The sequence below is a fragment of the Pipistrellus hanaki genome (assembly GCF_964339955.1).
Source record: "Pipistrellus hanaki genome assembly, chromosome: 1".
Classification (NCBI taxonomy): domain Eukaryota; kingdom Metazoa; phylum Chordata; class Mammalia; order Chiroptera; family Vespertilionidae; genus Pipistrellus; species Pipistrellus hanaki.
In genome coordinates, this window is record NC_140503.1 from 39,382,580 (window position 1) to 39,406,794 (window position 24,215).

General features: G+C 49.4%; 2 protein-coding genes and 1 pseudogene across 4 annotated transcripts; all 3 read left to right on the forward strand.

Moving 5' to 3' along the window:
* The first annotated feature begins 245 nt into the window (after positions 1–245).
* LOC311614795 (histone lysine acetyltransferase CREBBP-like) lies at positions 246–22,450 on the forward strand. Of its 2 annotated transcripts, XR_014793718.1 has the most exons (3): positions 246–398; positions 1,793–2,676; positions 22,277–22,450. XR_014793718.1 is itself a non-coding variant. In XM_084869938.1 (2 exons), the coding sequence occupies exon 2, from the start codon at positions 1,804–1,806 to the stop codon at positions 2,305–2,307; it is 504 nt and encodes a 167-aa protein (XP_084726064.1). In that variant the 5' UTR covers positions 246–398; positions 1,793–1,803; the 3' UTR covers positions 2,308–2,851. The 2 variants fall into 2 exon arrangements, 1 of the variants encoding a protein (XP_084726064.1); XM_084869938.1 differs by lacking the exon at positions 22,277–22,450 and having other exon boundaries at positions 1,793–2,851.
* LOC311611842 (tRNA wybutosine-synthesizing protein 3 homolog) lies at positions 13,404–14,247 on the forward strand (annotated as a pseudogene). Its single transcript has 2 exons — positions 13,404–13,993; positions 14,031–14,247. The product of its transcript is annotated as a tRNA wybutosine-synthesizing protein 3 homolog (transcript).
* On the forward strand, positions 19,520–22,450 carry LOC311614809 (histone lysine acetyltransferase CREBBP-like). Its single transcript, XM_084869944.1, has 2 exons — positions 19,520–19,696; positions 21,082–22,450. Exon 2 carries the CDS (start codon positions 21,095–21,097, stop codon positions 21,608–21,610), a length of 516 nt encoding a protein of 171 aa, XP_084726070.1. The 5' UTR covers positions 19,520–19,696; positions 21,082–21,094; the 3' UTR covers positions 21,611–22,450.
* Positions 22,451–24,215: the final 1,765 nt, after the last annotated feature.

Here is a 24,215-nt window from a genome sequence, read left to right on the forward strand (position 1 = left end):
GAGCTCTCAGTGACTGCTCCGCCACTGGTTAGGGAGGTACCAGGGCCAGTCACCCCTGCCTGAGCTTCAGGCTCCTTACTCGGGACTGGAAAAGTCTCTGTATGTTGCCCCAACCAGATAACAAACCCAAACCTGTTGTCCCAGGCTTCTGGGAGGAATACACACCCTGGAGATCCCAGTGCGGGGCTGGGGGAAGGGAGGGGAGATGAGGAAGAGGGTGGAGGCAGCCAAGGGGAGGAGCCGATCCCGCATTCCTTCAGGAATTTCTGCCTTTAGGCAACTGCTTAAAAGGAACCAGGAAGTTTTGCCAGTTGTCTCCCTTCTTAAAGCTGGGAGGCATCCAATCCGTCGCAGAAGGAGCGAAGGAGCGAAGGAGGAACTGCACGAGGACAAAAGAGGTAAAGAATTAAAAATGTACTAGGTCATCTAGAAAGTAGATGGGCCGACCCCCTAATGGTGCCAGCACCCGGAGATCCGGGAGTCAGAGTTTTTAAAGACTCTGCCTTTAAAGGGGGGCTTTTTCCCCGTCGGGAGTTCTCTGGGCGGGTCCAGAGCGGAAAGTGACGGGGTCTTAGCAAATGGAATGAGGTCTAAGCTGAAGGGAATGTCGGCTGCAAAATGATCTTTAGGTCAGTTTCCTGGAAGAGGGGTATCAATTTGATTATTTGATCAGATCTAACGGGCACGAGGGCAAATGTGATAAAGAATTATAAATTTATTAGATCATCCTCTTCTGGAAAGCAGATGGGCTCAACCCCCAAAAGGTGCCAGAGGTTTTAAAAGACTCTAAAGGGGCTTTTCCTGCAGGAAATTCTCTGGGCGGGTCAGGACCCTAGAAAAGCGACTGGTCTTAGCAAAGGGAATGTGGTCTAAGCTGAAGCGACTGTCGGAGGCCAAATGACCTAAAGGACAGTTTCTTTTATATATATATAAAATTTATTTTTTTACAGAAAGGAAGAGAGAGGGAGAGAGAGTTAGAAACATCGATGAGAGAGAATCATCGATCAGCTGCCTTCTGCACACCCCCTACTGGGGATGTGCCCTCAACTAAGGTACATGCCCTTGACCGGAATCAAACCCGGGACCCTTCAGTCCACAGGCTGACGCTCTATCCACTGAGCCAAACCGGTTTTGGCCTAAAGGACAGTTTCTGAGGTTGTTTGATCAGGCCTAAGAGAGTAGGCGAGCTGAACATCTAGGTGGGTTCGTAGGGGTAAAAGTTGCCGGATGCTCAGAATGGGGCTGTTTGGTGGAATCCTTGGTGTTTGGTCTCAGCCTGAGTGCATCTCCTTAGCTCGCAGTCCAAGCTCAGGGGTGCACTCAGTCGGTGGGAGCTGGTCCTCTCAGTAGCGACACAACTGTTCACCTGGGAAGAGACGCCGGCCTGTGCTTTGTGCACCCGCCCGCCTCGGTTTCCTGCCTCACAGGCATGGTAGCTGTCGCTGACTTAAGGAGGAAGCTCACAGTGCGGCCTGTGGAGCAGCCAGTGCCGTTCTCTCCACGGAGCCCCCTTTTTGTAGTTCACCCCGGTCACTCGGGGACCCCAAGGTGCTCGTGCGGCTGTTCCTTAGGCGCACCTGTTAGGACGTAGGAGTGTAGCAAGTAGCCCCATAAATCTGTGACTTGTGGCGTAGCCCGTAGCCCACTGGGAAGGTAAGTGTGCAGGTGAAATGGCGTTTCTGCCCTGGGGCCCTGCCCTGTGGCTCTGACAGAGCCGGCACCACCCTGTTATTTCTGAGGTTTTGCAGGTGTTTGCTGACCGAGGCTCTCCTCTCTCTGCTCTTTTTTAGAGTCACCTTAGCGATGGCGGGGATGCTGGATCAGGACCTCCGTGTCCACACCTGCGGTGAGTGCCAGAAGCAGATGGAGACCCGCTGGCACTGCCCCCAGTGCACCTACGACCTTTGCATCGGCTGCTACGCCGCCAAGGGCCACCCCCACGAGATGGTGAAGGTGGGGCTGGGCCTGGATGATGCCGGCAACCAGGGGGAGCCGCAGTTCAGGAACCTCCGGGAGTGGCGGCGCCATGCCATCCAGCGCTGCATCCAGTCCCTGCGGCACGCCCGCCAGTGCCGCAACGCCGGCTGCCCGCTGCCCACCTGCCAGAAGATGAAGCGGGTCATGGAGCACACCAAGGCCTGCCAGCGCAAGAACAACGGAGGCTGCGGCGTGTGCAAGCAGTTCATCGCCCTGTGCTGCTACCACGCCAAGCACTGCCAGGAAAACCCGTGCCCCGTGCCCTACTGCCTCAACATCAAGCAGAAGCTCCGCCAGCAGGAGATCCAGTACCGCCGGCAGCACGCCTAGCTCCCGCGCCCGCGGGTGCCGCCAGCAGCAGCGCCGAGTGTGCCTTCCCCTCCTCTGCACCGCCCCGCCCGCACACTGCGTCCCAGCCCCCTGCACACACACCCCGACCCTGCCCCAGCCCTCGCCTGTGAGCATGTCTCCAGCCGGCTTCTCCCGCCTGGCCAGAACTCAGCCCCCACCACAGTTTGCACCGGGAAGCCCACTAGCCAGGTGCCAGCCCCCCCCCCGCCCCGCGCAGGCCCACAGGCAGCCATGGAGGGGCCGGCAGATCGCTCGGGAGGTGCAGCAGGAGCAGCACCTGTCCCGGCTGAGCACCAACAACGGGAGGCTCCTGCCCCCTCTGCCGTGTTCCTGTTATTCTCATTTCAGGTGTCACAAGAGACAGCTAAGCAGCCGAGAAAAGCAGCTCGACCCCGCTTCCTGCCACCGCCTGCACCTACATCCGACCCACACAGACACATAAATATCCCGCCCTCCCTACCCTTGCTTGCTGAAATGGATATGCTGTTGTGTATTACCAATAAAATCTCTAAAGCTCCAACAACGTCTCTTGGCCTGTCTCCTGTCCTCACAAACCCCAGGAGCCCCAGCGGCACATGCCCTCAGAGAGCCACAGGCCCCCCTCCCTGGCCGGCAGACAGATGGCCACATCCCTCGGTAGCCAGGTGTGATCTTCGGCCCCTGTCCAGTCTCCAGACCCCAGTCCCAGCCCATCACCACGGATTCGCCCCAGCCTTCACCACACCACGTCTCCCCCCAGACTGGTTCTCCCCGCCCAGCACTCCCAGTCACCACGGCCAGCTCCATAGATCAGGGGCACGTGGGGAACCCCAGACACGCAATGCTACCACAGCTGAGGATCCCCGCAGGAGTGCACTGCCCGGTGAGCTGTCCCTGGTGGGTGACACCACAGCAGACTCCCTAGAAAAGTTGGTGGAGGGTTTGTAGCATTGTGAGAGCATCACTTTTTCCCCTCTTATGTTCTTGGACTCTGTATTAAAAGCCAAGAATCTGGGCTCTTTTTATTCCTAGATGTAACTGTTACTTCCAAGCCACAGAAGGGTAGATTGCTATTTAAAGAAACAATAAAAAGTATAGGTTTTTGTTAAAAACAAACAAACAAACAAAAACAGTTGATTTAAATATCTGGTCTCTTTGCTTTTTAAAATATATTTTATTGATTTTTTACAGAGAGGAAAAGAGAGGGATAGAGAATTAGAAACATCGATGAGAGAGAATCATCGATCAGCTGCCTCTTGCACACCCCCTTACTGGGGATGTGCCCGCAACCAAGGTACACGCCCCTTGACCAGAATCGAACCTGGGACCTTTCAGTCCGCAGGCCGACGCTCAATCCACTGAGCCAAACTGGTTTTGGCTCTCTTTGCTTTTTAAAAAAAATTTTTGTTCTTGGGGGAGAGAATTTTGGATTTTTTTGGATTTTTTGTCATCACTGCTGTTGATTCAAGCCTTTTTTAATGGGAAAATCAAGTCTATTATACCCATATTTTTACTTATATTTTTATGATTTTAAATATTTGTTTAAAAGTGAGAAGAAAAAATAATATTCAGAAACTGATACCTGAAATAATGCAGGCTTATAGTATATCCCGACAACTTTCTGATGTCTTAGGAGATTTTTTCTATTGTGAACTCTGGGCGTTCTCCCAGCACTGATAGGAATTGGCTCCTGTGTGCACACACACACACACACACACACACACACACACTCCCACACAGGCATCAGGACATGCTGGCCTAAGATAAACTCTTATCCGGCAGATACAGAAAATGTTGCTTTGTTTCTCTGATAAAACTGGGTTTAGACAAAAAATAGGGAGGATCGCTCTCCTAGACCATGCTAATGTTAATAGAGAAGAGCATTTTCTCTTCTATGTGAAACCTGAAGTGAGGAAAAGCAATTCTAGTGTCAATCATGCAAGTGTTATAACTGCCATGAAAAAGGAAACTCAAAAAGATCAATCCCTTATAGGATGGAAAGTACCCACTCATATATCATATTGTTAAATAAATTGTGTACAACAGACAAAAAGAAAAAACAAATAACGTTACCCCAATGATGTACTGAGTTCCTCAAAAAGAAATCCAATTGGAATTTTGAACGGAATTGCACTGAATTGGTAGGTTAATCATTAATTTAATTAGGTCTTAATAAAGCCATCCAAGATGAGGCATTCTGTATTAGGTCATCCTAGATAGCATGGGAAGTACTCTACTTATTCAGATCATTTTGCTTCCTTTATTAAAAACTGTAAAGTTTATAAGGCAGTTTTAGTGTTAATGCCAGATACTTTGTGATCCTTATTGCGACTGTGAATGGTTTCCTTTTAGTAATATTTTCTAGTAGCTGTTGTGGGTGGGAGAGATGCTGTTAATCTGTGCAGGCTGATCCTGTAGCTGGCAAACCTGCTGAATCTTATTAGTTATAATTTGCTTGAGTCTTTGTAAGCTGACATTGTAAGCTGACATTCTGGGGTGTGTGTGTGTGTGTGTGTGTGTGTGTTTGTGTGTGTGTGTGTATGTGTTTGTGTGTGTGTGTGTGTGTGTGTGTGTAAGAAGCACGCCCACACCCCATTTAATTTCTGTGGTGGGAGGGGGAGGGGGGAGGTGGCTCACTAGGAAGGAGTAGAGATGTTTCCTCCCCCCCCCCCACCACAGGGAGGGGCTTGGGCCTCTGTGATGCTCCCTCTGGGTCCCTGTAGATTCAGAGAGAGACCTGCTAGTCAGGCCCCTGACCACTGTGCTGGGAGGAAAGGTGGCCTCAGTCCTCTGGCAGCAGGAAAGGGGAGGAGAAGGTCACCATAGAGAGGGAGGGATGCAGAGAGGGGGGAGAGGACGGAGAAAAGGGAAAGACTTGAGGGGAATTTGGATGGGTGGGGCCTAGGAAATATCAGGGATGGTAGATGGTAAAAGAGCCTGTGCTTCCAGAGGAGTAGCTGGACAGAGACCCACTATCCAGCAGCATCACCCAAAGAAGCCTGGTCACCTGATGTGGGGGCAGTGGGAGGAGCTTAAGCCCGTGGGAGACAGGGAGGGGCACCTCCCACCACGGGGTCACACTGACCAGCTGGTAGAAGCCCCCATCCCATGACTGCCCTGGTCACCACGCTTTGCTGTGGCCTTAATGCCCAAAGATGTGGGGACCCAGGAACTCAGGAACGGAACTTCCTGCACCTCAGAGCTCCCACAAGTCAGAGCTGGATCCTCAAGCCACAGACAAGTTGGGGGCCACACTTGGTCCTGACAAGAAGTTGACTGAGGGAGGGTCTGGAGTTGAGAATGTTTTAACTGGGCAACTGTAGCTGAGTCTGAAGGTTGCTTTGGTTTGGAAACTTCCCTGCACACGGGGGAGAAGATACAACGGGGCCGCCCTCTCCCCTGCAGGCTATTAGCACTGACTAGGCTGCTGGAGGCAGGACAGGGGACCCTGGTTTAACTGCCCTGGTTGGTGACTCAGAGTTCAGGTGGGGGCTGAGTGGCCATAAAACCAGGAAGTGAGAAGGGTGGGCCCTGCTGACCCCTCTGCAAGGGTTGCCTTGGATGAACTGATGGCCACATTCGTCAGCTGTTCCTTGCTGCCTCTGTTGCCCGCATTGCTCCTTTTCCCACTGCCTTTCATGAGATCAGCACCCCGGGCACCCGGAGCCCTGACTGTGCGGTATCTCTCCTCGGGAATGTGCCCTTTATGATAGAGATCGGGATGAGCAGAGACAGCCCGGCGGGTCTGTTCCTGCCTGGACACAAGCAGATGCCTTGTTTTTCACTCAGATGTCAGAGCACTGAGGTTGGGGAGGGGATCTGGGTGGCTGGGGAAGGTATGGGCCTGGCTCCCTTTGGAAGCAAGCCATGAGGAGGCCACACTTCCCTGGTAAATGTGTAACTCCAAAACAAGGAGGCTATGTTGCAGCAAAGAGAAAGGGTCAATGGGATGAGAGAGTAAACTTGGTCCAGGAACGTGAAGACCCCGAGTCTGTCCAGGTGCTTCTGAGAGCTGAACAGCCAGGCCGACCCCAGGCCTGGAGTGAGGCCCGCGCTGCGGGGTATTCATCTTGTCCCCCAGCCCCCGTCCTGCCTTCCACTTCCTCCCAGGAGACAGCTGAACTACTATTCCCGTTTGGTGGATGGAGAAACTTGAATCCAAAGCTCACTCTGGATCTCACAGGGATAGACACAGGCTCAACTTCCCCTGAGCCCAGAGTACAAAGGCAAAAGGACAGCAGCAAAGAAAGGAGCCCTCTGTGTCCTGGGGAGAAAGCTAGGAGGAGGGGCCAGCCCCTGCGCCTTTGGTTGTGTTTCCCTTTCCCCAGGCCCACACTTCTGGGCCCGGAGTGGTCTCTGGACAACCAGGCCAGAGCTCTGAGCGGCTCTATGGCTCCTGCAGTGGCTGGCCTTGAAGGAGAAGCTGAGAAGGCTGCCCGCCTCCCGCAGGAGATTCTGAACCTGGGGGCTCAGGCCACTGCCGGTTTAGGAATGAAGTGCTGTTCAAATACTTGCTTAGCACCGCCCAGGAGCAGCCCTTGCTGAGTGGGGAAAGCTGAAGCATTGAACAGAAATGTGGATCCAATGACTCTCCATGGCTCTGGGCCTCTGCTCTCCTGTGATTAGTCAGGGTCTCCCTTACCAAGGGCCCCGTTATAGGGGCAGGCTCTGCTGCTGGGCTAAAACCATACATATTAAACCAGAATCTGATGGTCAGTAGCTTTTGAAACTCCTCGGGTGACTTCATATGCAATCAAATCCCAAGCCAGTGGCTCAGGGGCACTCCTCCCTCCCTCCCTGCAGCCAGAGGAGGAGAAGCCGGGAGGGAGGAAGCTAGGGGCCCAGGCCTAGCAGCCAGGCCTGGTGTCTCTAGGAGAGGGTGGAGAAGAAGTCAGAAACTGGATTCTAAGGAGGCATTACCTCCAAGTGGCCTGACCCTAAGGGCTTTACCTGGAGCCCAGCAAGAGGGTGAGGCTAGCTGGAACTGGTTTGGCTCAGTGGATAGAGGGACAGCCTGTGAACTGAAGGGTCCCGGGTTCGATTCCAGTCAAGGGCATGTGCCTTGGTTGTGGGCACATCCCCAGTGGGGGGGTAGGGGGGAGGCAGCTGATTGATGTTTCTCTCATCGATGTTTCTAGCTCTCTGCCCACCTCTCTTCCTCTCTGTGAAAAATCGATAATATATATATATATATATATATATATATATATATATATATATATATATAATTTAAAAAGAGGGTGAGGCTACAGCTAGGATTCCAAAAGCCCAGGTACAAGGCCCTCTTTCTGTTGTTTTATGAATTTGACCATGTCGGCTAACTTCTCTTTGCTCTCCTTTTCTTATCTATAAAGTAGGGACAACAAAAACACCTAGCTCAAAGCGAAGCTGAGAAGAATTGGAGGAGAAAATGCATGTGGGGGGCCTGGCTCAGGCGCTGTACATGGCAAACACCCAGGAAATGCTCATGGGCCTCTGCCCCTCCCCGGCCACCTGCCTGCGTCCTCCTCACTCTCGTCTGAACCCGGGGAGAGGCAGGCAGGCCGCTTGCCCTTTCTCTCCAGTTTCACCACCAGAGATTGAGACCTGACAATCACACTATTTTGGCTATTAAGTCCTTCGGACTTCTTTTTTTGTTTGTCCATTTTGCTGAGATTTCTTTTAAGTATGCATATCCATTCTCCCTTTCTAAGTAGCACATTTTTAAAAAATATATGTTCATCCACTTTGCCTTTTTCACTTGACTATTGTCAGAGCACAGCTAGAGCACAGCTGCTCAGAGTCCATATATTCTTCTGAATCCTACTAATGGCTACAGCAAGTGTCAGAGTAGGTTCCTCCTCAAACACTGCTTGACTAATTGTCGGGTCTGAGCCCCTCTGCCAGGGGCTGAACCTTCTTGGACACCGGTCTTAGAGACAGAGGAGCCACCGGTCTTAGAGACAAAGCTGTGGGTGTATGAGAATGAGTCTTTATTGTAGAAGCCGGTGGCCATCTAGCCATCAGACAAAACAGTTCTTCATGGCAAAGTCCCATGGAGGCAGCTGCACACCAGCTGGTGAACAAATCCATCCTTCTCACAAAGCAGCATTAGCCTGAACCCACAGCTGTTATCCGAGCAGGCGCAGCTGCCCTAGACTCACCGCCTCACACAGTAGGGGCACCTGAGCTCTCTACTCTCTCTCTTTTTTTAATTGATTAAGATATTATATATGTGTCATTATTCCCCCATTACCCCCACCTTCCATTCACGCCCCCACCCACCCCCCTGTTGTCTGTGTCCGTTGATTAGGCTTATGTGCATGCATACAAGTCCTTTGTGAGCTCTCTACTCTTGTCTGTCCAGCCAAGATCAGTAAGCCAGGCCAGTGCTCTGAGTGGCTCTACAGCTCCTGCAGTAGCTGGCCTTGAAGGAGAAGCTGAGAGGGCTGCCTACCCCCGGCAGGAGGTTCTGAACCTCTCTCCTGCACTCCTCCCTCCCAGCTGCTCCGTACGTATTATTCCACTTAGACACAAGAGGCCAGTTGCCAACAGTGACATCAATCACTTGGGTTCTCGAAGGGCACGGTGTACCGTGAGATCGCTGTGGCCATGCAGCTGAGCAGTTCTTGGACACTGTGATTAAGATTCCCAAGTTCAGAGTGGCCTTGGCTGTCAGGGGGCAGAGAGGAAGGCCGATTGGGAGCAGCAGATTCTCCTCCCTTCATTTAGTAGAATAGCAGGCAGAATTGCCAGCACTATTTAAGTAGTTCTTGTTCCCTCTCTCTCTCTCTCTCTCTCTCTCTCTCTCTCTCTCTCTCTCTCTCTCTCTGTCTCCTGCAGCCCTCTCTCTCAGTTTTCCTAAACACATGGCAATTCACAATTCACAGCATGGCTAACATAGTAAAAATCAAGACAGAGAAAGCACGTGACTGGGGTCCAGGCTACCCAGGTTGCAAAGTCAATTCAGACATAAGCATGGAGAATGTTAAGACAAAGGGTCTTGAGAGGGCATATATTCCTACATACAAGTGGTTACTTTCTTTGAGGTTCAGTTTCCTCACCTGTGAGATGCATTATTGGGGTAGTCTGATCCTGAGGCTGACATTGGTGAGTTCAAGCTCAAGGCTCTCAGATGAGAAAGCCTGGCCACCCATAACACCCTCCATAACCCAGTGAACTGGAAAAGCACCCGGCCTCCCTGCTCTGCCTGGGGAGGTCATGTAAGACAAAGTGTGGTCAAATAAGAACCAAGATGAGAAATGGCACTCTAAGGGATGGCTGGTGATGCACACTGCTGGTCCGGGTTTCCTTTAGTTCAGCAAATCTTATTTTAGCAGCTGATAGAGACAAGACAGGGCGTTCTGTATTGGAAAGGTGGAGACAGATAAGCTGTTCCTGATACTGTGAGAGTGCCCTTCTTGCTATAATTTATCCCAAATGAGAAAGCTGAGCATTTTGTTTTGGCATGAGATCTATTAGGAAAAATTAAAAGCACCTTTTTGCCTTTAATTCCCAGATTCACATCTCTTCAGGGCTGTGACAAGTATTAGTGCTGCTCACCAAGTAGATGCAGTTTTACCTCTCCTGAGCACACAGTAGGATCGTAGTTTCCTAGCCCCTGGAGTTAAGTGTGGCCATGAGACTTCCCTTGCCAATGAGAGGAGAACACCGTGATAGTTAACTCCCACACAAAGCCTTAGGCACCATCACAGGGCTCCTGCACGCTCCTTTTCCTCCGCGTGTAACCAGCACAGCCCTGATGGTGGAAGCTTGCTGGCCTGTCTCTCACTGAGGGCAGACTGCAGTAGAGGAGTAGAGACCTTACTGATCTATGATGGACATGTATCAATAAGATGCTCAGGACTACTTTTAGAATTTGCTAGCAGTTCTCAACCTGTGGGTCGCAACTCACAGATTGACAACCGCTGCTGTAGAGCCTAAGACCATCAGAAAACATAGATATTTACATTACGATTCATTAACAGTAGCAAAATTACAGTTATGAAGTAGCAACGAAAATAATTTTATGGTTGGGGGTCACCACAACATGAGGAACTGTATTAAAGGGTTGCAGCATTAAAAAGATAGAGAACCACTGATTTAACAAATGAAATGAAATCAATATAATTTCACAAAATTAGTCCATATGCCAGGAATTATGCCCCATGTCTGATTTTGTTTTTATCCAACCCAACCGAGCTCTCAGTGACTGCTCCGCCACTGGTTAGGGAGGTACCAGGGCCGGTCACCCCTGCATGAGCTTCAGACTCCTTACTCAGGACCGGAAATGTCTCTGTATGTTGTCCCAACCAGATAACAAACCCAAATCTGTTGTCCAAGGCTTCTGGGAGGAATACACGCTGTTATAATGTTATGGTCATAAGGAAACCCTTCTAATGTGTGAAATGTTTGCTGTGTGGAGACCCCAAAACTCTGTAACTTCCAAAATGTTATAAACATGGTGCATGCCCCACTATCTTAAGGTGAACGCCTAAGCCCTTAAAGTGTAAATGCCCTGCTTCTAGCCTAAGGCACACCTTCAGGCCCACACCGATAGGACACAGTCGTTCACAGCAGGCTTATAAGCACCGGGCCCTCTTCAGTGCCATCTCCTGCCTGAGGGAGGGGGACTTCACGATGCTCCGTGAGCCGAGCCCCTGGCTGACTGCTCTGCTGTGCGAACCTGAACCAACTGCGACTGCCCGTCTGTCTCATCTTCTCTGTCCGTATTTCAGTGTGCATCGCCGGGTGGCCTTTGCCGCAGCCCAGGACCCACTAGGAACAGGTAAATAACCCCTGTGTGACTGATTCCTCATTCTGTCTTGTGTGTTCATGTGTTCCAGTTCAGCTCCACTGTCTAGACATTGAAGCACCAGGGGATAGGTCATTATTGCTGACCCCTGGTCACCTGCGTATGTCCCACTAAGTCTAGGCAGATAATTAATTAATTAGGGCATAATTGGGACAATGGCATAGTTGGCAGGATTCCAAAACAAATTTCTCCACAGCACAGGCAGATAATTATTTAAATTGGCAAAAACACTCAGGTTTCGGTCAGAGTATTAAGGAAATGACCACCGAGTGTAAAGGGAATTAACCTGGCACCAATCAAAAGCAAACTAGCTCTGAGGACAGGGGTCAGAGGTCGTCCACCGCGAAGGCACACCCAGGAGAAGCTGACTCCCGAATGGCAAATGCATGACGGTCCTGGAGTCTCTCTGTCCAAGCAGAGCCGAGTTGGCAGATTACACCAACCGACCTATTCCCAATCCGAGGACTCTACACCAGAGCATAACTGGGTCACCCACGTTGGGTCCCAAATCGAAACTTCCCTTCAAATTAAAGGAACCGAAGGAAACTGAAAGTAAAAGGAAAATGAAACCTTTTGAAGAATAAATTTACAGCAGCGCCCAATTTATGAACAAAATTTTGAAGAAGCTAGCTAAAACTCTCCCTAATTTTCTAAGGAAACTAACACACTCTCCATCTAGAAACCACATACGGCAATAGGGACACATCACATACACAAGGGTTCTGTCCGTTTGGTAGGTACGGACCAAGACTCCGCCTCACTCAGCACCATGCAGAAGGTTCAAGACTTCTTCAACCAGCTTTTCAAAAGAAACAACCCTACTGAGCCTAACATACCATCAGAAAGCAAATGGAGACCAGTAGAGGACGCCCTGAGGGCCAAATATAAAATCCAGACAGCCCCAGGCCTCACCCAAAACATAGTAGTTCCTAACAATCTGATTCCAATAATAGAAAGAGTGCCGCCACAGGAGGTAGCAGGAATATCACTACAAACAATCCATCCCCTGCAGGAGGACACTGACTAGGGACCATCACTAGCACAGAAGGTAGTTGCAAAATACTCCAGCAAGCCAGTAATAGTAAAAAAGAAGGTAATAAAATCAGAAAATGAACCATCTGAGCAATCAGTAGAATTCACCTCACCTTCAAGGCAGGAACTAGCAGAACTCAGAAAACTATTGATTAAAGGAGAGTTAACAGACATAGAGTGGCTTGTAAAAATATATGAACTTAGAGGCCACATGTCTATGGTAAGTGCAGATGAACTCACAGCAGTGAGAGATGCATTAGAATTGGCCAAGTTAAAAACAGCACGAAGGGAAACTGCAGAACAGCACTCAGATCCAGTCAGATCCTTATGGGGCTGGATAGGAGATGCATGGAGAAGAGCATTTCCATCACTGGATCTGTCTTCAGGACAGTTTCCAGAATCTCTTACACAATTACAGACCCAATTAAGGAAACTGGTGATTCTAACTAGCCTCAATAAGCCAGATTTGAACTCTCCATGGGAAAATTCAGATGTAGGAGGGATAGTCAAAGTACTAGTAAGAAATGCCCCCGATGGCTACAAAACGCAGCTTCAAAACCTCATTGCAGGGTCCAGCACTGCAGAGGATGTTAAAAAGAAAATCCAACTGCACCAAGACCTGTTAGTGTTGTGGCCGGCAAGACCGGTCGAGGCGGGGCTCCAGATGGCTAGCAAGACCCTGTCGAGGCAGGACTCCAGGCCAGGGAAGGAACGAGCAACCAGACCCACAACAAAGAATGTAGCATAACAGTTAGTCATAAAATAGTTCTGTTGCAAGGTTCAACCCCCAGGCAGTCACGTCCTGTCTCCAGTAGCCGCAAGGCAGGACAAACAGACTAAACCAGGTCAAACAGAGACTGCTTAAGCTGAAAATAAACCCCCACCCCAGGTGTTGTATAAACTTTAAATGTTACTGTACTAGTGGAATTTTTCTATAACTTATAAGTGACGTTTCTTTGTTAAAACTTTAGCCAATCATAATCTGCCAGGCATCCCTAAGAGGGGGATAAAAGTAGCATGCTTAGAGTGGGTCGGGGCTCTCGTTGCTCACTGCTGTGTCAGTTGAGACGTGAGCCCGGACTCGAGTTCGTAATAAAGGCTTCCTAAATTCCAATTTGGCTGACTAGTGGTCGTCATTCTCGGGTCTCCCGTGACATTAGCAGAAAAGAAATTCGCCTTCACCTTCCCCCCCGCACTCCTCGCTTCAATATGGCTGCCCCCAGGGAAGGCGAGGGCCCGGGGAAAGGGCAGACCCCACATCCCTCCCCGCATGGATCGCAGCGCGGAGTTCAGGAGATGGAAGGCGCAGTGTCTGAGCAGAGCGGACCTCAGCCGGAAGGGCAGTGTGGACCAGGATGTGGCTGAGCTTGTGCAGCTCCTGAATGGGCGAGAATGGTGTTTTACCACCAGCTCCTGCGCATCCCCCTCCTCGATATAAATGGCTTTGAGATTCAGAAACAAAACTGTTGCTGGCTCCTAGGTACACACACGCCTTGTGTAAAAGGTGATGTGATTGTAGCTCTGAAAAAAGCGAATGGTGATGCCATTTTGCAATTTGAACCCCTTATTCTTCATGTGCAGGGTCGAGAGTTGCAAAATGCACAGATTGTGCATTCAGTGGCGATGGATTCTGGTTTCAGGAGCTCGGGCATCACAGTGGGAAAGAGAGGAGAGACTCTGTTGGCTGTCCGGAGCACACGTGGCTTAGAGGTTCCTTTAAGCCATAAGGGAAAACTGATGGTATGTCGACTTCCTACTAGAGGCAGCAAATCAAAAAATGGATGGAAACAAGAAGAGAATGGAAAGGGAGCACGCGGACCATGGCGGGCGTTGGCAGCAAGCAGCAGAGCGTGGAACATGGTAGGCGTGTGTCAGCCACAGCGGGATGGTGGAGCAGGTGTTACAACTGCCTACAACATGCTTTGGAAAGAGAAAGAATTACTGACTTACATCCCAAAGAGAAAATCATCAAGAAAAATAATTCATATTCTCGTAAGAAAAAAAGAAACAGAGAAAAAGCATGTGGCAAGTGTGTTACTGAAGTCAATGATAAAGAACTTGAAAATGACGATGATCCTGGAGTCAATGTTACCATCTTCCCTGAAGGTTACTGAGATTTGGTTCTACAGTTTCTTTGGTAGAAAGATGTTTCTAATAATTATTACAAAACTGCTCTTTATAAAAGTATTTTAGTTTATTGAGTGTATCAGACAATCAGAAAAGCAAGATTTAATTTTTCTCTATATTTTAGAGGCACTCATAAACATAGATGCCTTTTTAAAATAGCTGTGTATAATATTTGCGCATTAAGTACCATCTCTTAAATTACAGAAATTCATTACAAAAATAAAATTATGGTTGCCAATACAAAAAAAATTCGCCTTCACGGCAAAGGAATCAAAGAAATATTCACTCCCCAATGCAAAAGCATAGAGCACCCCTAGAGCCCTTAAAAACACCCAAACCAATCAAAGGAGACGTCTACTCCCATCTACATAAGAACTCACACTCACACCACAATTTATACACCCGATCCAATCGGTGTGAAAGGGCCACAAAGTAAAAAACATATTACCTAACCAACAAAACAGAAGCACAACAATTAATGGAACATCTCATGTACTGGAGACAACACATACCATACTTAGCTGACATTGCAAAATCCATACACAAAGTCACCAGGAAGGCAGTAGATTTCATATGGACCCAAGAACAGGAACAAACATTTAAACAATTAAAGGACTGCTTACACCACTTTCAATCCCTACAAAGTATCAGACCAGGGGACAAAATAGTACTAGACATTAGTTTCATGACAGAACATGGCAGTTGGGGACTATCCAAAAGAGGAACAGAAGACAAAAAAACGAATGCCTGTAGAATTCTGGACTCAGAGATTCCCTTACTCTTACCACAAATTCTCTCATTTTTGAGAAACTAATCTGGACACTATATGTGGCTCTGTTGCATGCAGAGCCGCTGACCGGACTTAACCCAATAACCGTGAGCAGCACACTGCCCCTTAAGGCATGGCTCAAAGTGTCAGCTGAAGAATTGGCAGGTTCTCAAATTGATGAAAAGGTTCTTGCGTGGAAGTGGTACATTCACACACGAGAAACCTCTGGCTCCGGTGAACCAGCCCTCCTCACCGAGGAGGTCAACAAACTTGAGGTTGAACCACCTACCTGTGCCAACACGTTTGTCCAACCACCCGATCCAATCGGTGCGAAAGGGCCACAATAGAGCCCTAAGCTTTAAAATGCCCGGTTTACAGACGGATCAGCCTCCGTAACCGGTGACCAGTGCGAACGGAGAGCAGCAGCCTTCAACCCAGCGACATCTTACATTTAGGAAAGAAAATGGCAATTACTCCCATCTACATCAGAACGCACGGTCACACACAATTTATCCAACAACTACATTCTATTTTAGGACATTTAGGACACTCCCCACTAGCCCATTGGTTCCTTAAAAGAAACCTGGCCGGGACTGGTTTGGCTCAATGGATAGAGCGTCGGCTTGGGGACTGAAAGGTCCCGGGTTCGATTTCCGTCAAGGGCATGTACCTTGGTTGCGGGCATATCCCCAGTAGGGGGTGTGCCAGAGTCAGCTGATCGATGACTCTCTCTCATCGATGTTTCTAACTCTCTCTCCCCCTTCCTCTCTGTACAAAATCAATAAAATATTAAAAAAAAAAAAAAAGAAAAATAGAAAAAAAAAGAAACCTGAAGGCACCCATTAAACTCCTTAAACAAGCAATTAACTCCTGTGAACAATGCAAAGATACATATACCTTTAAATCTCTCACCCCACCTAGATTACCCAAGCCATTTATACCTAATTAGGTCCTACAAATTGACTTCATTGGACCTTTGCATGTACCCTTTCAGGACAAATATGCATGCACTATAGTGGACACAGCAACTGGCATAGTTTATGCTTGTGCCTCAAGGTACCCACATGCCAAAACCACCATTAAGGCACTCACCACATGGTTTGCCTTTTATGGCCCACCCCAAATTAATGAATCAGACCAAGGCACCCACTTTACAGCCTCCGCGGTACAGCAACATGTTAAAGGATTAGATATTGACTGGACCTTCCACCTGCCTTACAGGCAGCCGGACAAATAGAAAGACATAATGGTCTTCTTAAACATAAAATGCAGACACTTCTCATAGACAGATCATTTAAAACATTTTAAACAAGAACTCCTTAATCTGGCATGTCTACAATTAAATTCCAGACCTAGAGTAAATAGACTCTCCCCAATAAAAAAATAAATAAATAAATAAATAAATAAATAAAATTACTCCAGCCGAAACCGGTTTGGCTCAGTGGAGAGAGTGTCGGCTTGAGGACTGAAGGGTCCCAGGTTCGATTCTGGTCGAGGGCATGTACCTTGGTTGCGGGCACATTCCCAGTGGGGGGTGTATCTCTCTCATTGATGTTTCTAACTCTCTATTTCTCTCCCTTCCTCTGTAAAAAAATCAATAAAATATATTTTAAAAATTACTCCAACCACATGTCCTTAACAACCCCATTGCTGATCACATACCTCCGCCAAACTCATCTGAAAAACTTCCCTATAAAATCTTGACTAAATCCACTAAGGATGGCTCATCATCTCCACAGGAAATAATCACTCACTCAAGATCATCCCTAATCTTGACAGTTAATGATTCAGGACATCTTCAACAGTCCAGAATAGAAAATACCAGTCCTAAGACATGATACATACCTTACATCAATACTTCATCTCAGTTTTTTATATTTTCTTCAGTCCTCACTTTTATTACACTATACTTTCGGATTAAATTTCTCTTTAATAATGAATTTAAGGATCACCTGCACTTGCATATTCCTCTCTCTCTTCCTCCTTATCATACTCTTGACGATTCTGTTGACCCTCCACTGTACGTGGTGTCCATACCATAATTGTTCCCCGCTAATAATAAAACAAGTGAGACTAAGGTCCGCGAGTTTCTACACCAACTAGTAGATACTTGCTCCTCAATTTATAACCACACCCTCTGTATCTTTAACAAGTAATTACTCCCTACCCCTTTCTATCTTTTTTTTCTAGAAATTCTCCGTTTTCCCAACTGGACCAGCAACTGAATCAATTTTTGGCGGAACTCTCTGACTTTCCTTCCCCACCGTTCACCCCCCTCCCAACCTGGAGTGATTCAACCACTATGGTTGATTTCTCTAAACCTGTTGGCTGCAATTTATTCTCTTGTCTAACTATTCTTTCTACAATAGGCAGCGAACACCCGGTTGGATACTCTACCCTAAATCTCCCTACACTCTTACCTGAGAGTACCTGAGCTAAACCCGATTCCGACCTACTTTATGCTGAACCTTTCTTCTTCCCCCAAAACTCCCTTATTGAATTCACACCTAATAGCTACATTGCTGCCAACCTACTTCAACTGTCCCTCTACTCCACATGTGTCAAACACAAGGCCCCCGGGCCAAATCCAGCCCGCCAGGCCTTGCAATGTGGCCCGCACCGCGCTGTCATCACTGCACTCCGCTGTCAGTTTATGACATTGTCAGTTTATGACTGTTCAGTAAACCATTCAGCCCGCGATTTAGGCTGGATTTTAGATTTTGGCCCCTTCTCTGATTGAGTTCGACACCCCTACTCACCATGCAACCTCATACCCCAGAGCCCCTTACATATAACTTAGGCCATTTTTATTTCCTTATCTGCTTTGTGAATATTACATATTATAATCACACCTCTAATTCTGATCTTCCTCTTGATTCTTCTAATAATTGCACCCTGCTTTCTCACACTATGAATATTACATATCTTAATAACACCCAGTATTCCTCCTCTTTATTGAAAGAACTTCCCTATATTTTCATTCCTCTGTACCTATCCAATTCCCTATCTCTCTAAAGCATTATACCACCCCCCCCCCCGTTTCCATTAATATCACCATTTCTATGTTAAAAGAACTCCAGAAACACTCTGATGACACCATCAAGAAACTTGGAGCAATATCAAAAGCTATCAACCACCTGCTGCTGATACTCAACAGCATGACCCTCAACACAGCTGTGGATCTGGCCGATCTCGACAAACACCGTGACTCTGGGAACACCGTCTGGAGGTTTGTACCTTGAACCCCACACTGGAATCTTTTTATCCCCATCTATTCCACCCCAAAAGGTTGGAACTCCCTCACTTCTGCTTGGCAAATAGCTAAAACCATTTTATTTCTCTTAGCCATTATCTACCTCCTCTCCCTCTTCGTTAGACTATTAGGCTGCAGAAATAATAAACAAAATTAATTTTGGCCCCCTCGGATCCCCCTCCCTATGTGTCCCTCGGAGACCACCGGGTGGAATGTTATAGTGTTATTATGGTCCTAAGGAAACCCCTCTAATGTGTGAAATGTTTGCTGTGTGGAGATCCCAAAACTCTGTAACTTCCAAAAGGTTATAAACATGGTGAATGCCCCACTATCTTGATGTGAACGCCTAAGCCCTTAAAGTGTAAACACCCTGCTCCTAGCGTAAGGCACAGCTTCGGGCCCACACCGATAGGACACAGTAGTTCACCCCGGCTTTTAAGCACCGGACCACCTTCAGTGCTGGCTCCTGCCTGATGGAGGGGGACTCCAGCCACCCCATGAAACCAGCCCCTGGCTGACTGCTCTGCTCTGCGAGCCTGAACCAACTGCGGCGGCCCGTCTGTCTCCGTCTCCGTCGTCCGTCTGTCGGTGGCTTTTGCTGAAGCCTAGGACCCACTAGGAACAGGTAAATAAGCCCTGTGTGACTGCATCCTAATTCTGTCTTGTGTGTTTATGTTCAGCTCAACTGACATTGAAGCACCAGGGGATAGGCCGTTATTGCTGACCCCTGGTCACCTGCGTATGTCCCACTAAGTCTAGGCAGATAATTAATTGGGGCATAATTGGGACACGCGTCCTTCCGGAGATCCCGGCGTAGGGCGGTGGTGAAGGGGGCGGGGCAGCGAAGGAGGCGGGGGCGAAAGGGGCGGGGGCAGCGAAGGTGCCTGAGGTAGCGAAGGAAGCGGAAGCAGGGAGGGGCGGGGGCAGGGAGGGGCGGGGACAGTGAAAGAGGCGGGAGCAGGGAGGGGCGGGGCAGCGAAGGAGGCTGAGGCAGCGAAGGGGCGGGGCAGAGGAAAAAGCTGAGGCCGCGAGGGGACGGAAGCAGGAAGGGGCGGGACAGCGAAGGAGGCTGAGGCAGCGAAGGGGCGGAAGCAGGAAGGGGCGGGACAGCGAAGGAGGCTGAGGCAGCGAAGGGGCGGAAGCAGGAAGGGGCGGGACAGCGAAGGAGGCGGGGGCAGGAAGGGGCGGAAGCAGGAAGGGGCGGGACAGCGAAGGAGGCGGGGGCAGGAAGGGGCGGGGCAGCGAAGGGGGCTGAGGCGGTGAAGGGGCGGAGGGATTCCGGATTTCTGTCTTTAACTGCGAAGAGGAACCAGGAAGTTACGCCATAGTTTTCTTCAAGTTTTCTCTCAGTGCTTTTAGCAATTCCTTAGGGTCGCTGAAGGCGCGAAGGAGGAACTGCGTGAGGCCGAAAGTGGTAAGGAATTATGAGTTTATTAGGTCATCTCGAAAATAGATGGGCTGAACTCCAAAATGGTGCCAGCACTCGGAGATCCGGGAGTCAAAGTTTTTAAAGACTCTGACTTTAAAGGGGGGCTTTTTCCTCGACGGGAGTTCTCTGGGCGGGTCCGGAGGGGAAAGTGACGGGGTCTTAGCAAATGGAATGCGGTCTAAGCTGAAGGAAATGTCGGCTGCAAAATGATCTTTAGGTCAGTTTGCCGGGGGAGGGGTATCAGTTTATTTGATCAGACCTAACGGGCACGAGAGCCAAAGTGATAGGGAATTATAAATTAATCATCCTCTTCTGGAAAGCAGATGGGCTCAACCCCCAAATGGTGCCAGCACCCAGGGACAGAGGAGTCAGAGATTTTAAGACTCTAAAGGGGCTTTTCCTACCGGAAATTCTCTGGGCGGGTCAGGACCCTGGAAAAGCGACAGGTCTTAGCCAAGGGAATGTGGTCTAAGCCAAAGGGACTGTCAGAGGCCAAATGACCTAAAGGACAGTTTCTGAGGTTGTTTGATCAGGCCTAAGAGAGTAGGCGAGCTGAACGTCTGGGTGGGTTCGTAGGGGTAAAAGTTGCCGGATGCTCAGAGTGGGGCTGTTTGGTGGAATCCGTGGTGTTTGGTCTCAGCCTGAGTGCATCCCCTTAGCTCGCAGTCCAGCTCTTCTGGCGGTGGGAGCTGGTCCTCTCAGTACCGACACAACTGTTCACCTGGGAAGAGACGGTGCCCTGTGCTTTGTGCACCCGCCCGCCTCAGTTTCCTGCCTTTGCTTCCTGTGTCTCACTCCCAGGCATGGTAGCTGCTGCTGACTCTAGGATAAGGTGACCAGACGTCCCGCTTTTGGTGGGACAGTCCCGATTCTTAACAATTTGTCTCGTGTCCCTCGGCGTTTTAAAAAAGTCCCGATTTTTGGAAAGAATCTTTTAAATCTTTTGGAGTTTTTAAAAACACTGCGGGACGCGGGACAAATTGTTAAGGATCAGGACTGTCCCGCTAAAAGCGGGACGACTGGTCACCTTACTTTAGGAGGAAGCTCACACCGTGCGGCCTGTGGAGCAGCCAGTGCCGTTCTCTCCACGGAGCCCCCTTTTTGTAGTTCATCCCGGTCACTCGGGGACCCCACGGTGCTCGTGCGGCTGTTCCTTAGGCGCACCTGTTAGGACGTAGGAGTGTAGCAAGTAGCCCCATAAATCTGTGACTTGTGGCGTGGCCCGCTGGGAAGGTAAGTGTGCAGGTGAAGTGGCGTTTCTGCCCTGGGGCCCTGCCCTGTGGCTCTGACAGAGCTGGCACCACACTGTTATTTCTGAGGTTTTGCAGGTGTTTGCTGACCGAGGCTCTCCTCTCTCTGCTCTTTTTTAGAGTCACCTTAGCGATGGCGGGGGAGCTGCACGGCCAGGGCCAGGACCTCGGCGTCCACACCTGCAGTGAGTGCCAGCAGCAGGTGGAGACCCGCTGGCACTGCACTGAGTGCGAGGCCTACGACCTCTGCGCCCACTGCTACATCGCCAAGGACCACCCTCACGAGATGGTGAAGGTGGGGCTGGGCCCGGATGAGTGCCCCATGAGCGTCCGCGAGTGCCGGCGGCTGGCCATCCGGCGCTGCATCCAGTCCCTGAAGCACGCCCGCCAGTGCCGCAACGCCGCCTGCTCGCAGAAGGACTGCCAGAAGATGAAGCGGGTTGTGCTGCACACCAGGAGCTGCCAGCGCAAGACCAACGGAGGCTGCCCAGTGTGCAAGCAGTTCATCGCCCTGTGCTGCCACCACGCCAAGCACTGCCAGGAAAACCCGTGCATCGTTCCCCTCTGCCTCAACATCAAGCAGAAGCTCCGCCAGCGACGGCTCCAGCTCCGCCAGCAGCGGTTCGGGAACCACCTGCCACAAGGGTAGCTCATGCGCCAGCGGTTGCCGCCATCAACACCCAAAACGTGCCTCAGCAGTCTGCCTTCCCCGCCTTCAGCCCCACCCTGGACACCCATGCAGCAGCCCAACACTCCCCAGACATCACAGCCTCCCACTCAGTCCCAGCCTTCTTTTGTAAGGTCACTAGCCGGCTTCTTCAGCATGGCCAGAACTTAGGGGGGACCCCCTCTTCTCTCCCCCCTCCCCCCCAGTAAACTTCAGCTCCAGCCCAGCCTGCAGAACCTGATCAGCCGTGACCTGCTGTCCCTCCGCTGCAGCAAGCAATGGGGGGCCTGATCCCCCAGGGCCAGGCCTTGAACATCATGAACCCCAGGCGCCACCCCAGCGTGACGAGTGTGAAGCACAGGACGGAGAGATGCCGCGGAGCAGCAGCAGCAAGAAGGCAGCACTGGCATGGCTGCAGGCCGGGCAGGACACGCCCAGTCCCAGCAGCCTCAGGGGCGCTGATGCCACCCTCAGCCATGCAGCAGCAGCCGATCCAGCCGCAGATTGGGTCCCAGGCCACCCAAACCCTGTTGGGCATACTGTGTCCCTTTACCCTGCCCTCAGTTTCTCCCCTGCGCTCAGTACTTTCGATTGTCCCTGCTTGAGGCTCCTGCCCCCTCTGCCGTTTTCCTGTTATTCTCATTTCAGGTGTAACAGGAGACAGCTAAGCAGCCGAGAAAAGCAGCTCTAGACCCAGCTTCCTGCCACCGCCTGCACCTACATCTGACCCACACAGACACATAAATATCCCGCCCTCCCTACCCTTGCTTGCTGAAATGGATATACTAGTGTGTGTTAATAATAAAATTTCTAAAACTCTCACATCATCTCTTGGCCTGTCTCCTGTCAGCGTGGGCCTCACAAACCCCAAGAGCCTCAGCAGCACATGCCCTCAGAGAGCCACAGGCCCCCCTCGCTGGCCAGCAGACAGACGGCCACACCCCTCGGTAGCCAGGTGCGATCTCCGGCCCCTGTCCAGCCTCCAGACCCCAGTCCCAGCCTCCACATTCCAGCCCATCACCACGGATTCGCCCCAGCCTTCACCACACCACGTGTTCCCCCAGACTGGTTCTCCCCGCCCAGCACTCCCAGTCACCAGGGCCAGCTCCATAGATCAGGGGCACGTGGGGAACCCCAGACACGCAATGCTACCACAGCTGAGGATCCCCGCAGGAGTGCACTGCCCGGTGAGCTGTCCTTGGTGGGTGACACCACAGCAGACTCCCTAGAAAAGTTGGTGGAGGATTTGTAGCATTGTGAGGGCGTCACTTTTTCCCCTCTTATGTTCTTGGACCCTTTGTACTGAAAGCCAAGAATCTAGGTTCTTTTTATTCCTAGATGGAACTGCTACTTCCCAGCCACAGAAGGGTAGACTGCTATTTAAAGAAACAATAAAAAGCATAGGTTTTTGTTAAAAACCAGTTGATTTAAATATCTGGTCTCTCCCTTTAAAAAAATTTTTTTTGTTCTGTTCGGAGGGGTCATTGCTAGTGACTCATGCCTTTTTTAATGGGAAAAAGGTTCATTATATTTTTTATTTTTAAGATTTTAAACATGTTTAAAAGAGAAAAAAGATAATATTCAGAAACTGATTCCTGAAGTAATACAGGCTTATAATGTATCCTGACAACTTTCTGGCATTGTGGGGAGATTTTTTTCTGTTATGTACTCTGGGCGTTCTCAAATTATTGCCCCTGGATGATAGGATTCGATAGGAATCCGCTCCTACGTGCACTCACACACACTACACATGCATCTGTACATACTGGCTTAAGATAAACTCTTATCTGGCAGATGTAGAGAATGTTGCTTTGTTTCTCATAAAACTGGTTTCAGACAAAAATAGAGATGACCACTCTCTGAGCTCATGCTCATGTTACTAGAGAAGAGCATTCTCTCTTCTATGTGAAACTTGAAGTGAGGAAAAGCGATTCTAGTGTCAATCATGCTAGTGCTGTCATTACCATAGATAAGAAAATGCAGGAAGATTCAATCATTAGAGGTAAAGTACCAGCTCATTTCTTAGATTGTTAAATAAACTGTGTACAACAGACAAACAAAAACTCACACACACAAAACAAATAACATTACCTTAATGATATATTGAGTTTCTCAAAAGATAATCCAATTTTAATTTTGAATGGAATTTGGAATTGCACTGACTTTGTAGGTTAATCATTAATTTCATTAGTTCTTAATAAAGCCATCCAAGGTGAGGCATTCTATATTAGGCCATCCAATACAAAAGCATGGGAAGTACTGTACTAATTCAGATCATTTTGTTTTCTTTATTAAAATTTTTAAATTTTATATAGCCATTTTAGTGTTAATGCCCAGATGTTTTGTGATCCTTATTGCTACTGTGAATGGTTTCTTTTCAGTAATATTTTCTAGGAGCTGTTGTGGGTGTGAGAGATGCTGTTAATTTGTGCAGGCTGAGTGCACAAATTAACAGCATCTCTCCCACCCACAACAGCTACTAGAAAACTTGCTGAATCTTATTAGTTACTAGTGGCTCAGGGCACGAAATTCCTGCACATTTAAAGGATTAATTAGAGGAAATAATTTAATATTGCTATTTGCCCTT

Excerpts from the sequence above, each read along its gene's own strand:
- LOC311614809 (XM_084869944.1), top strand. The coding sequence starts at position 21,095 with ATGGCGGGGGAGCTGCACGGCCAGGGCCAGGACCTCGGCGTCCACACC.
- LOC311614795 (XM_084869938.1), top strand. The coding sequence starts at position 1,804 with ATGGCGGGGATGCTGGATCAGGACCTCCGTGTCCACACCTGCGGTGAG.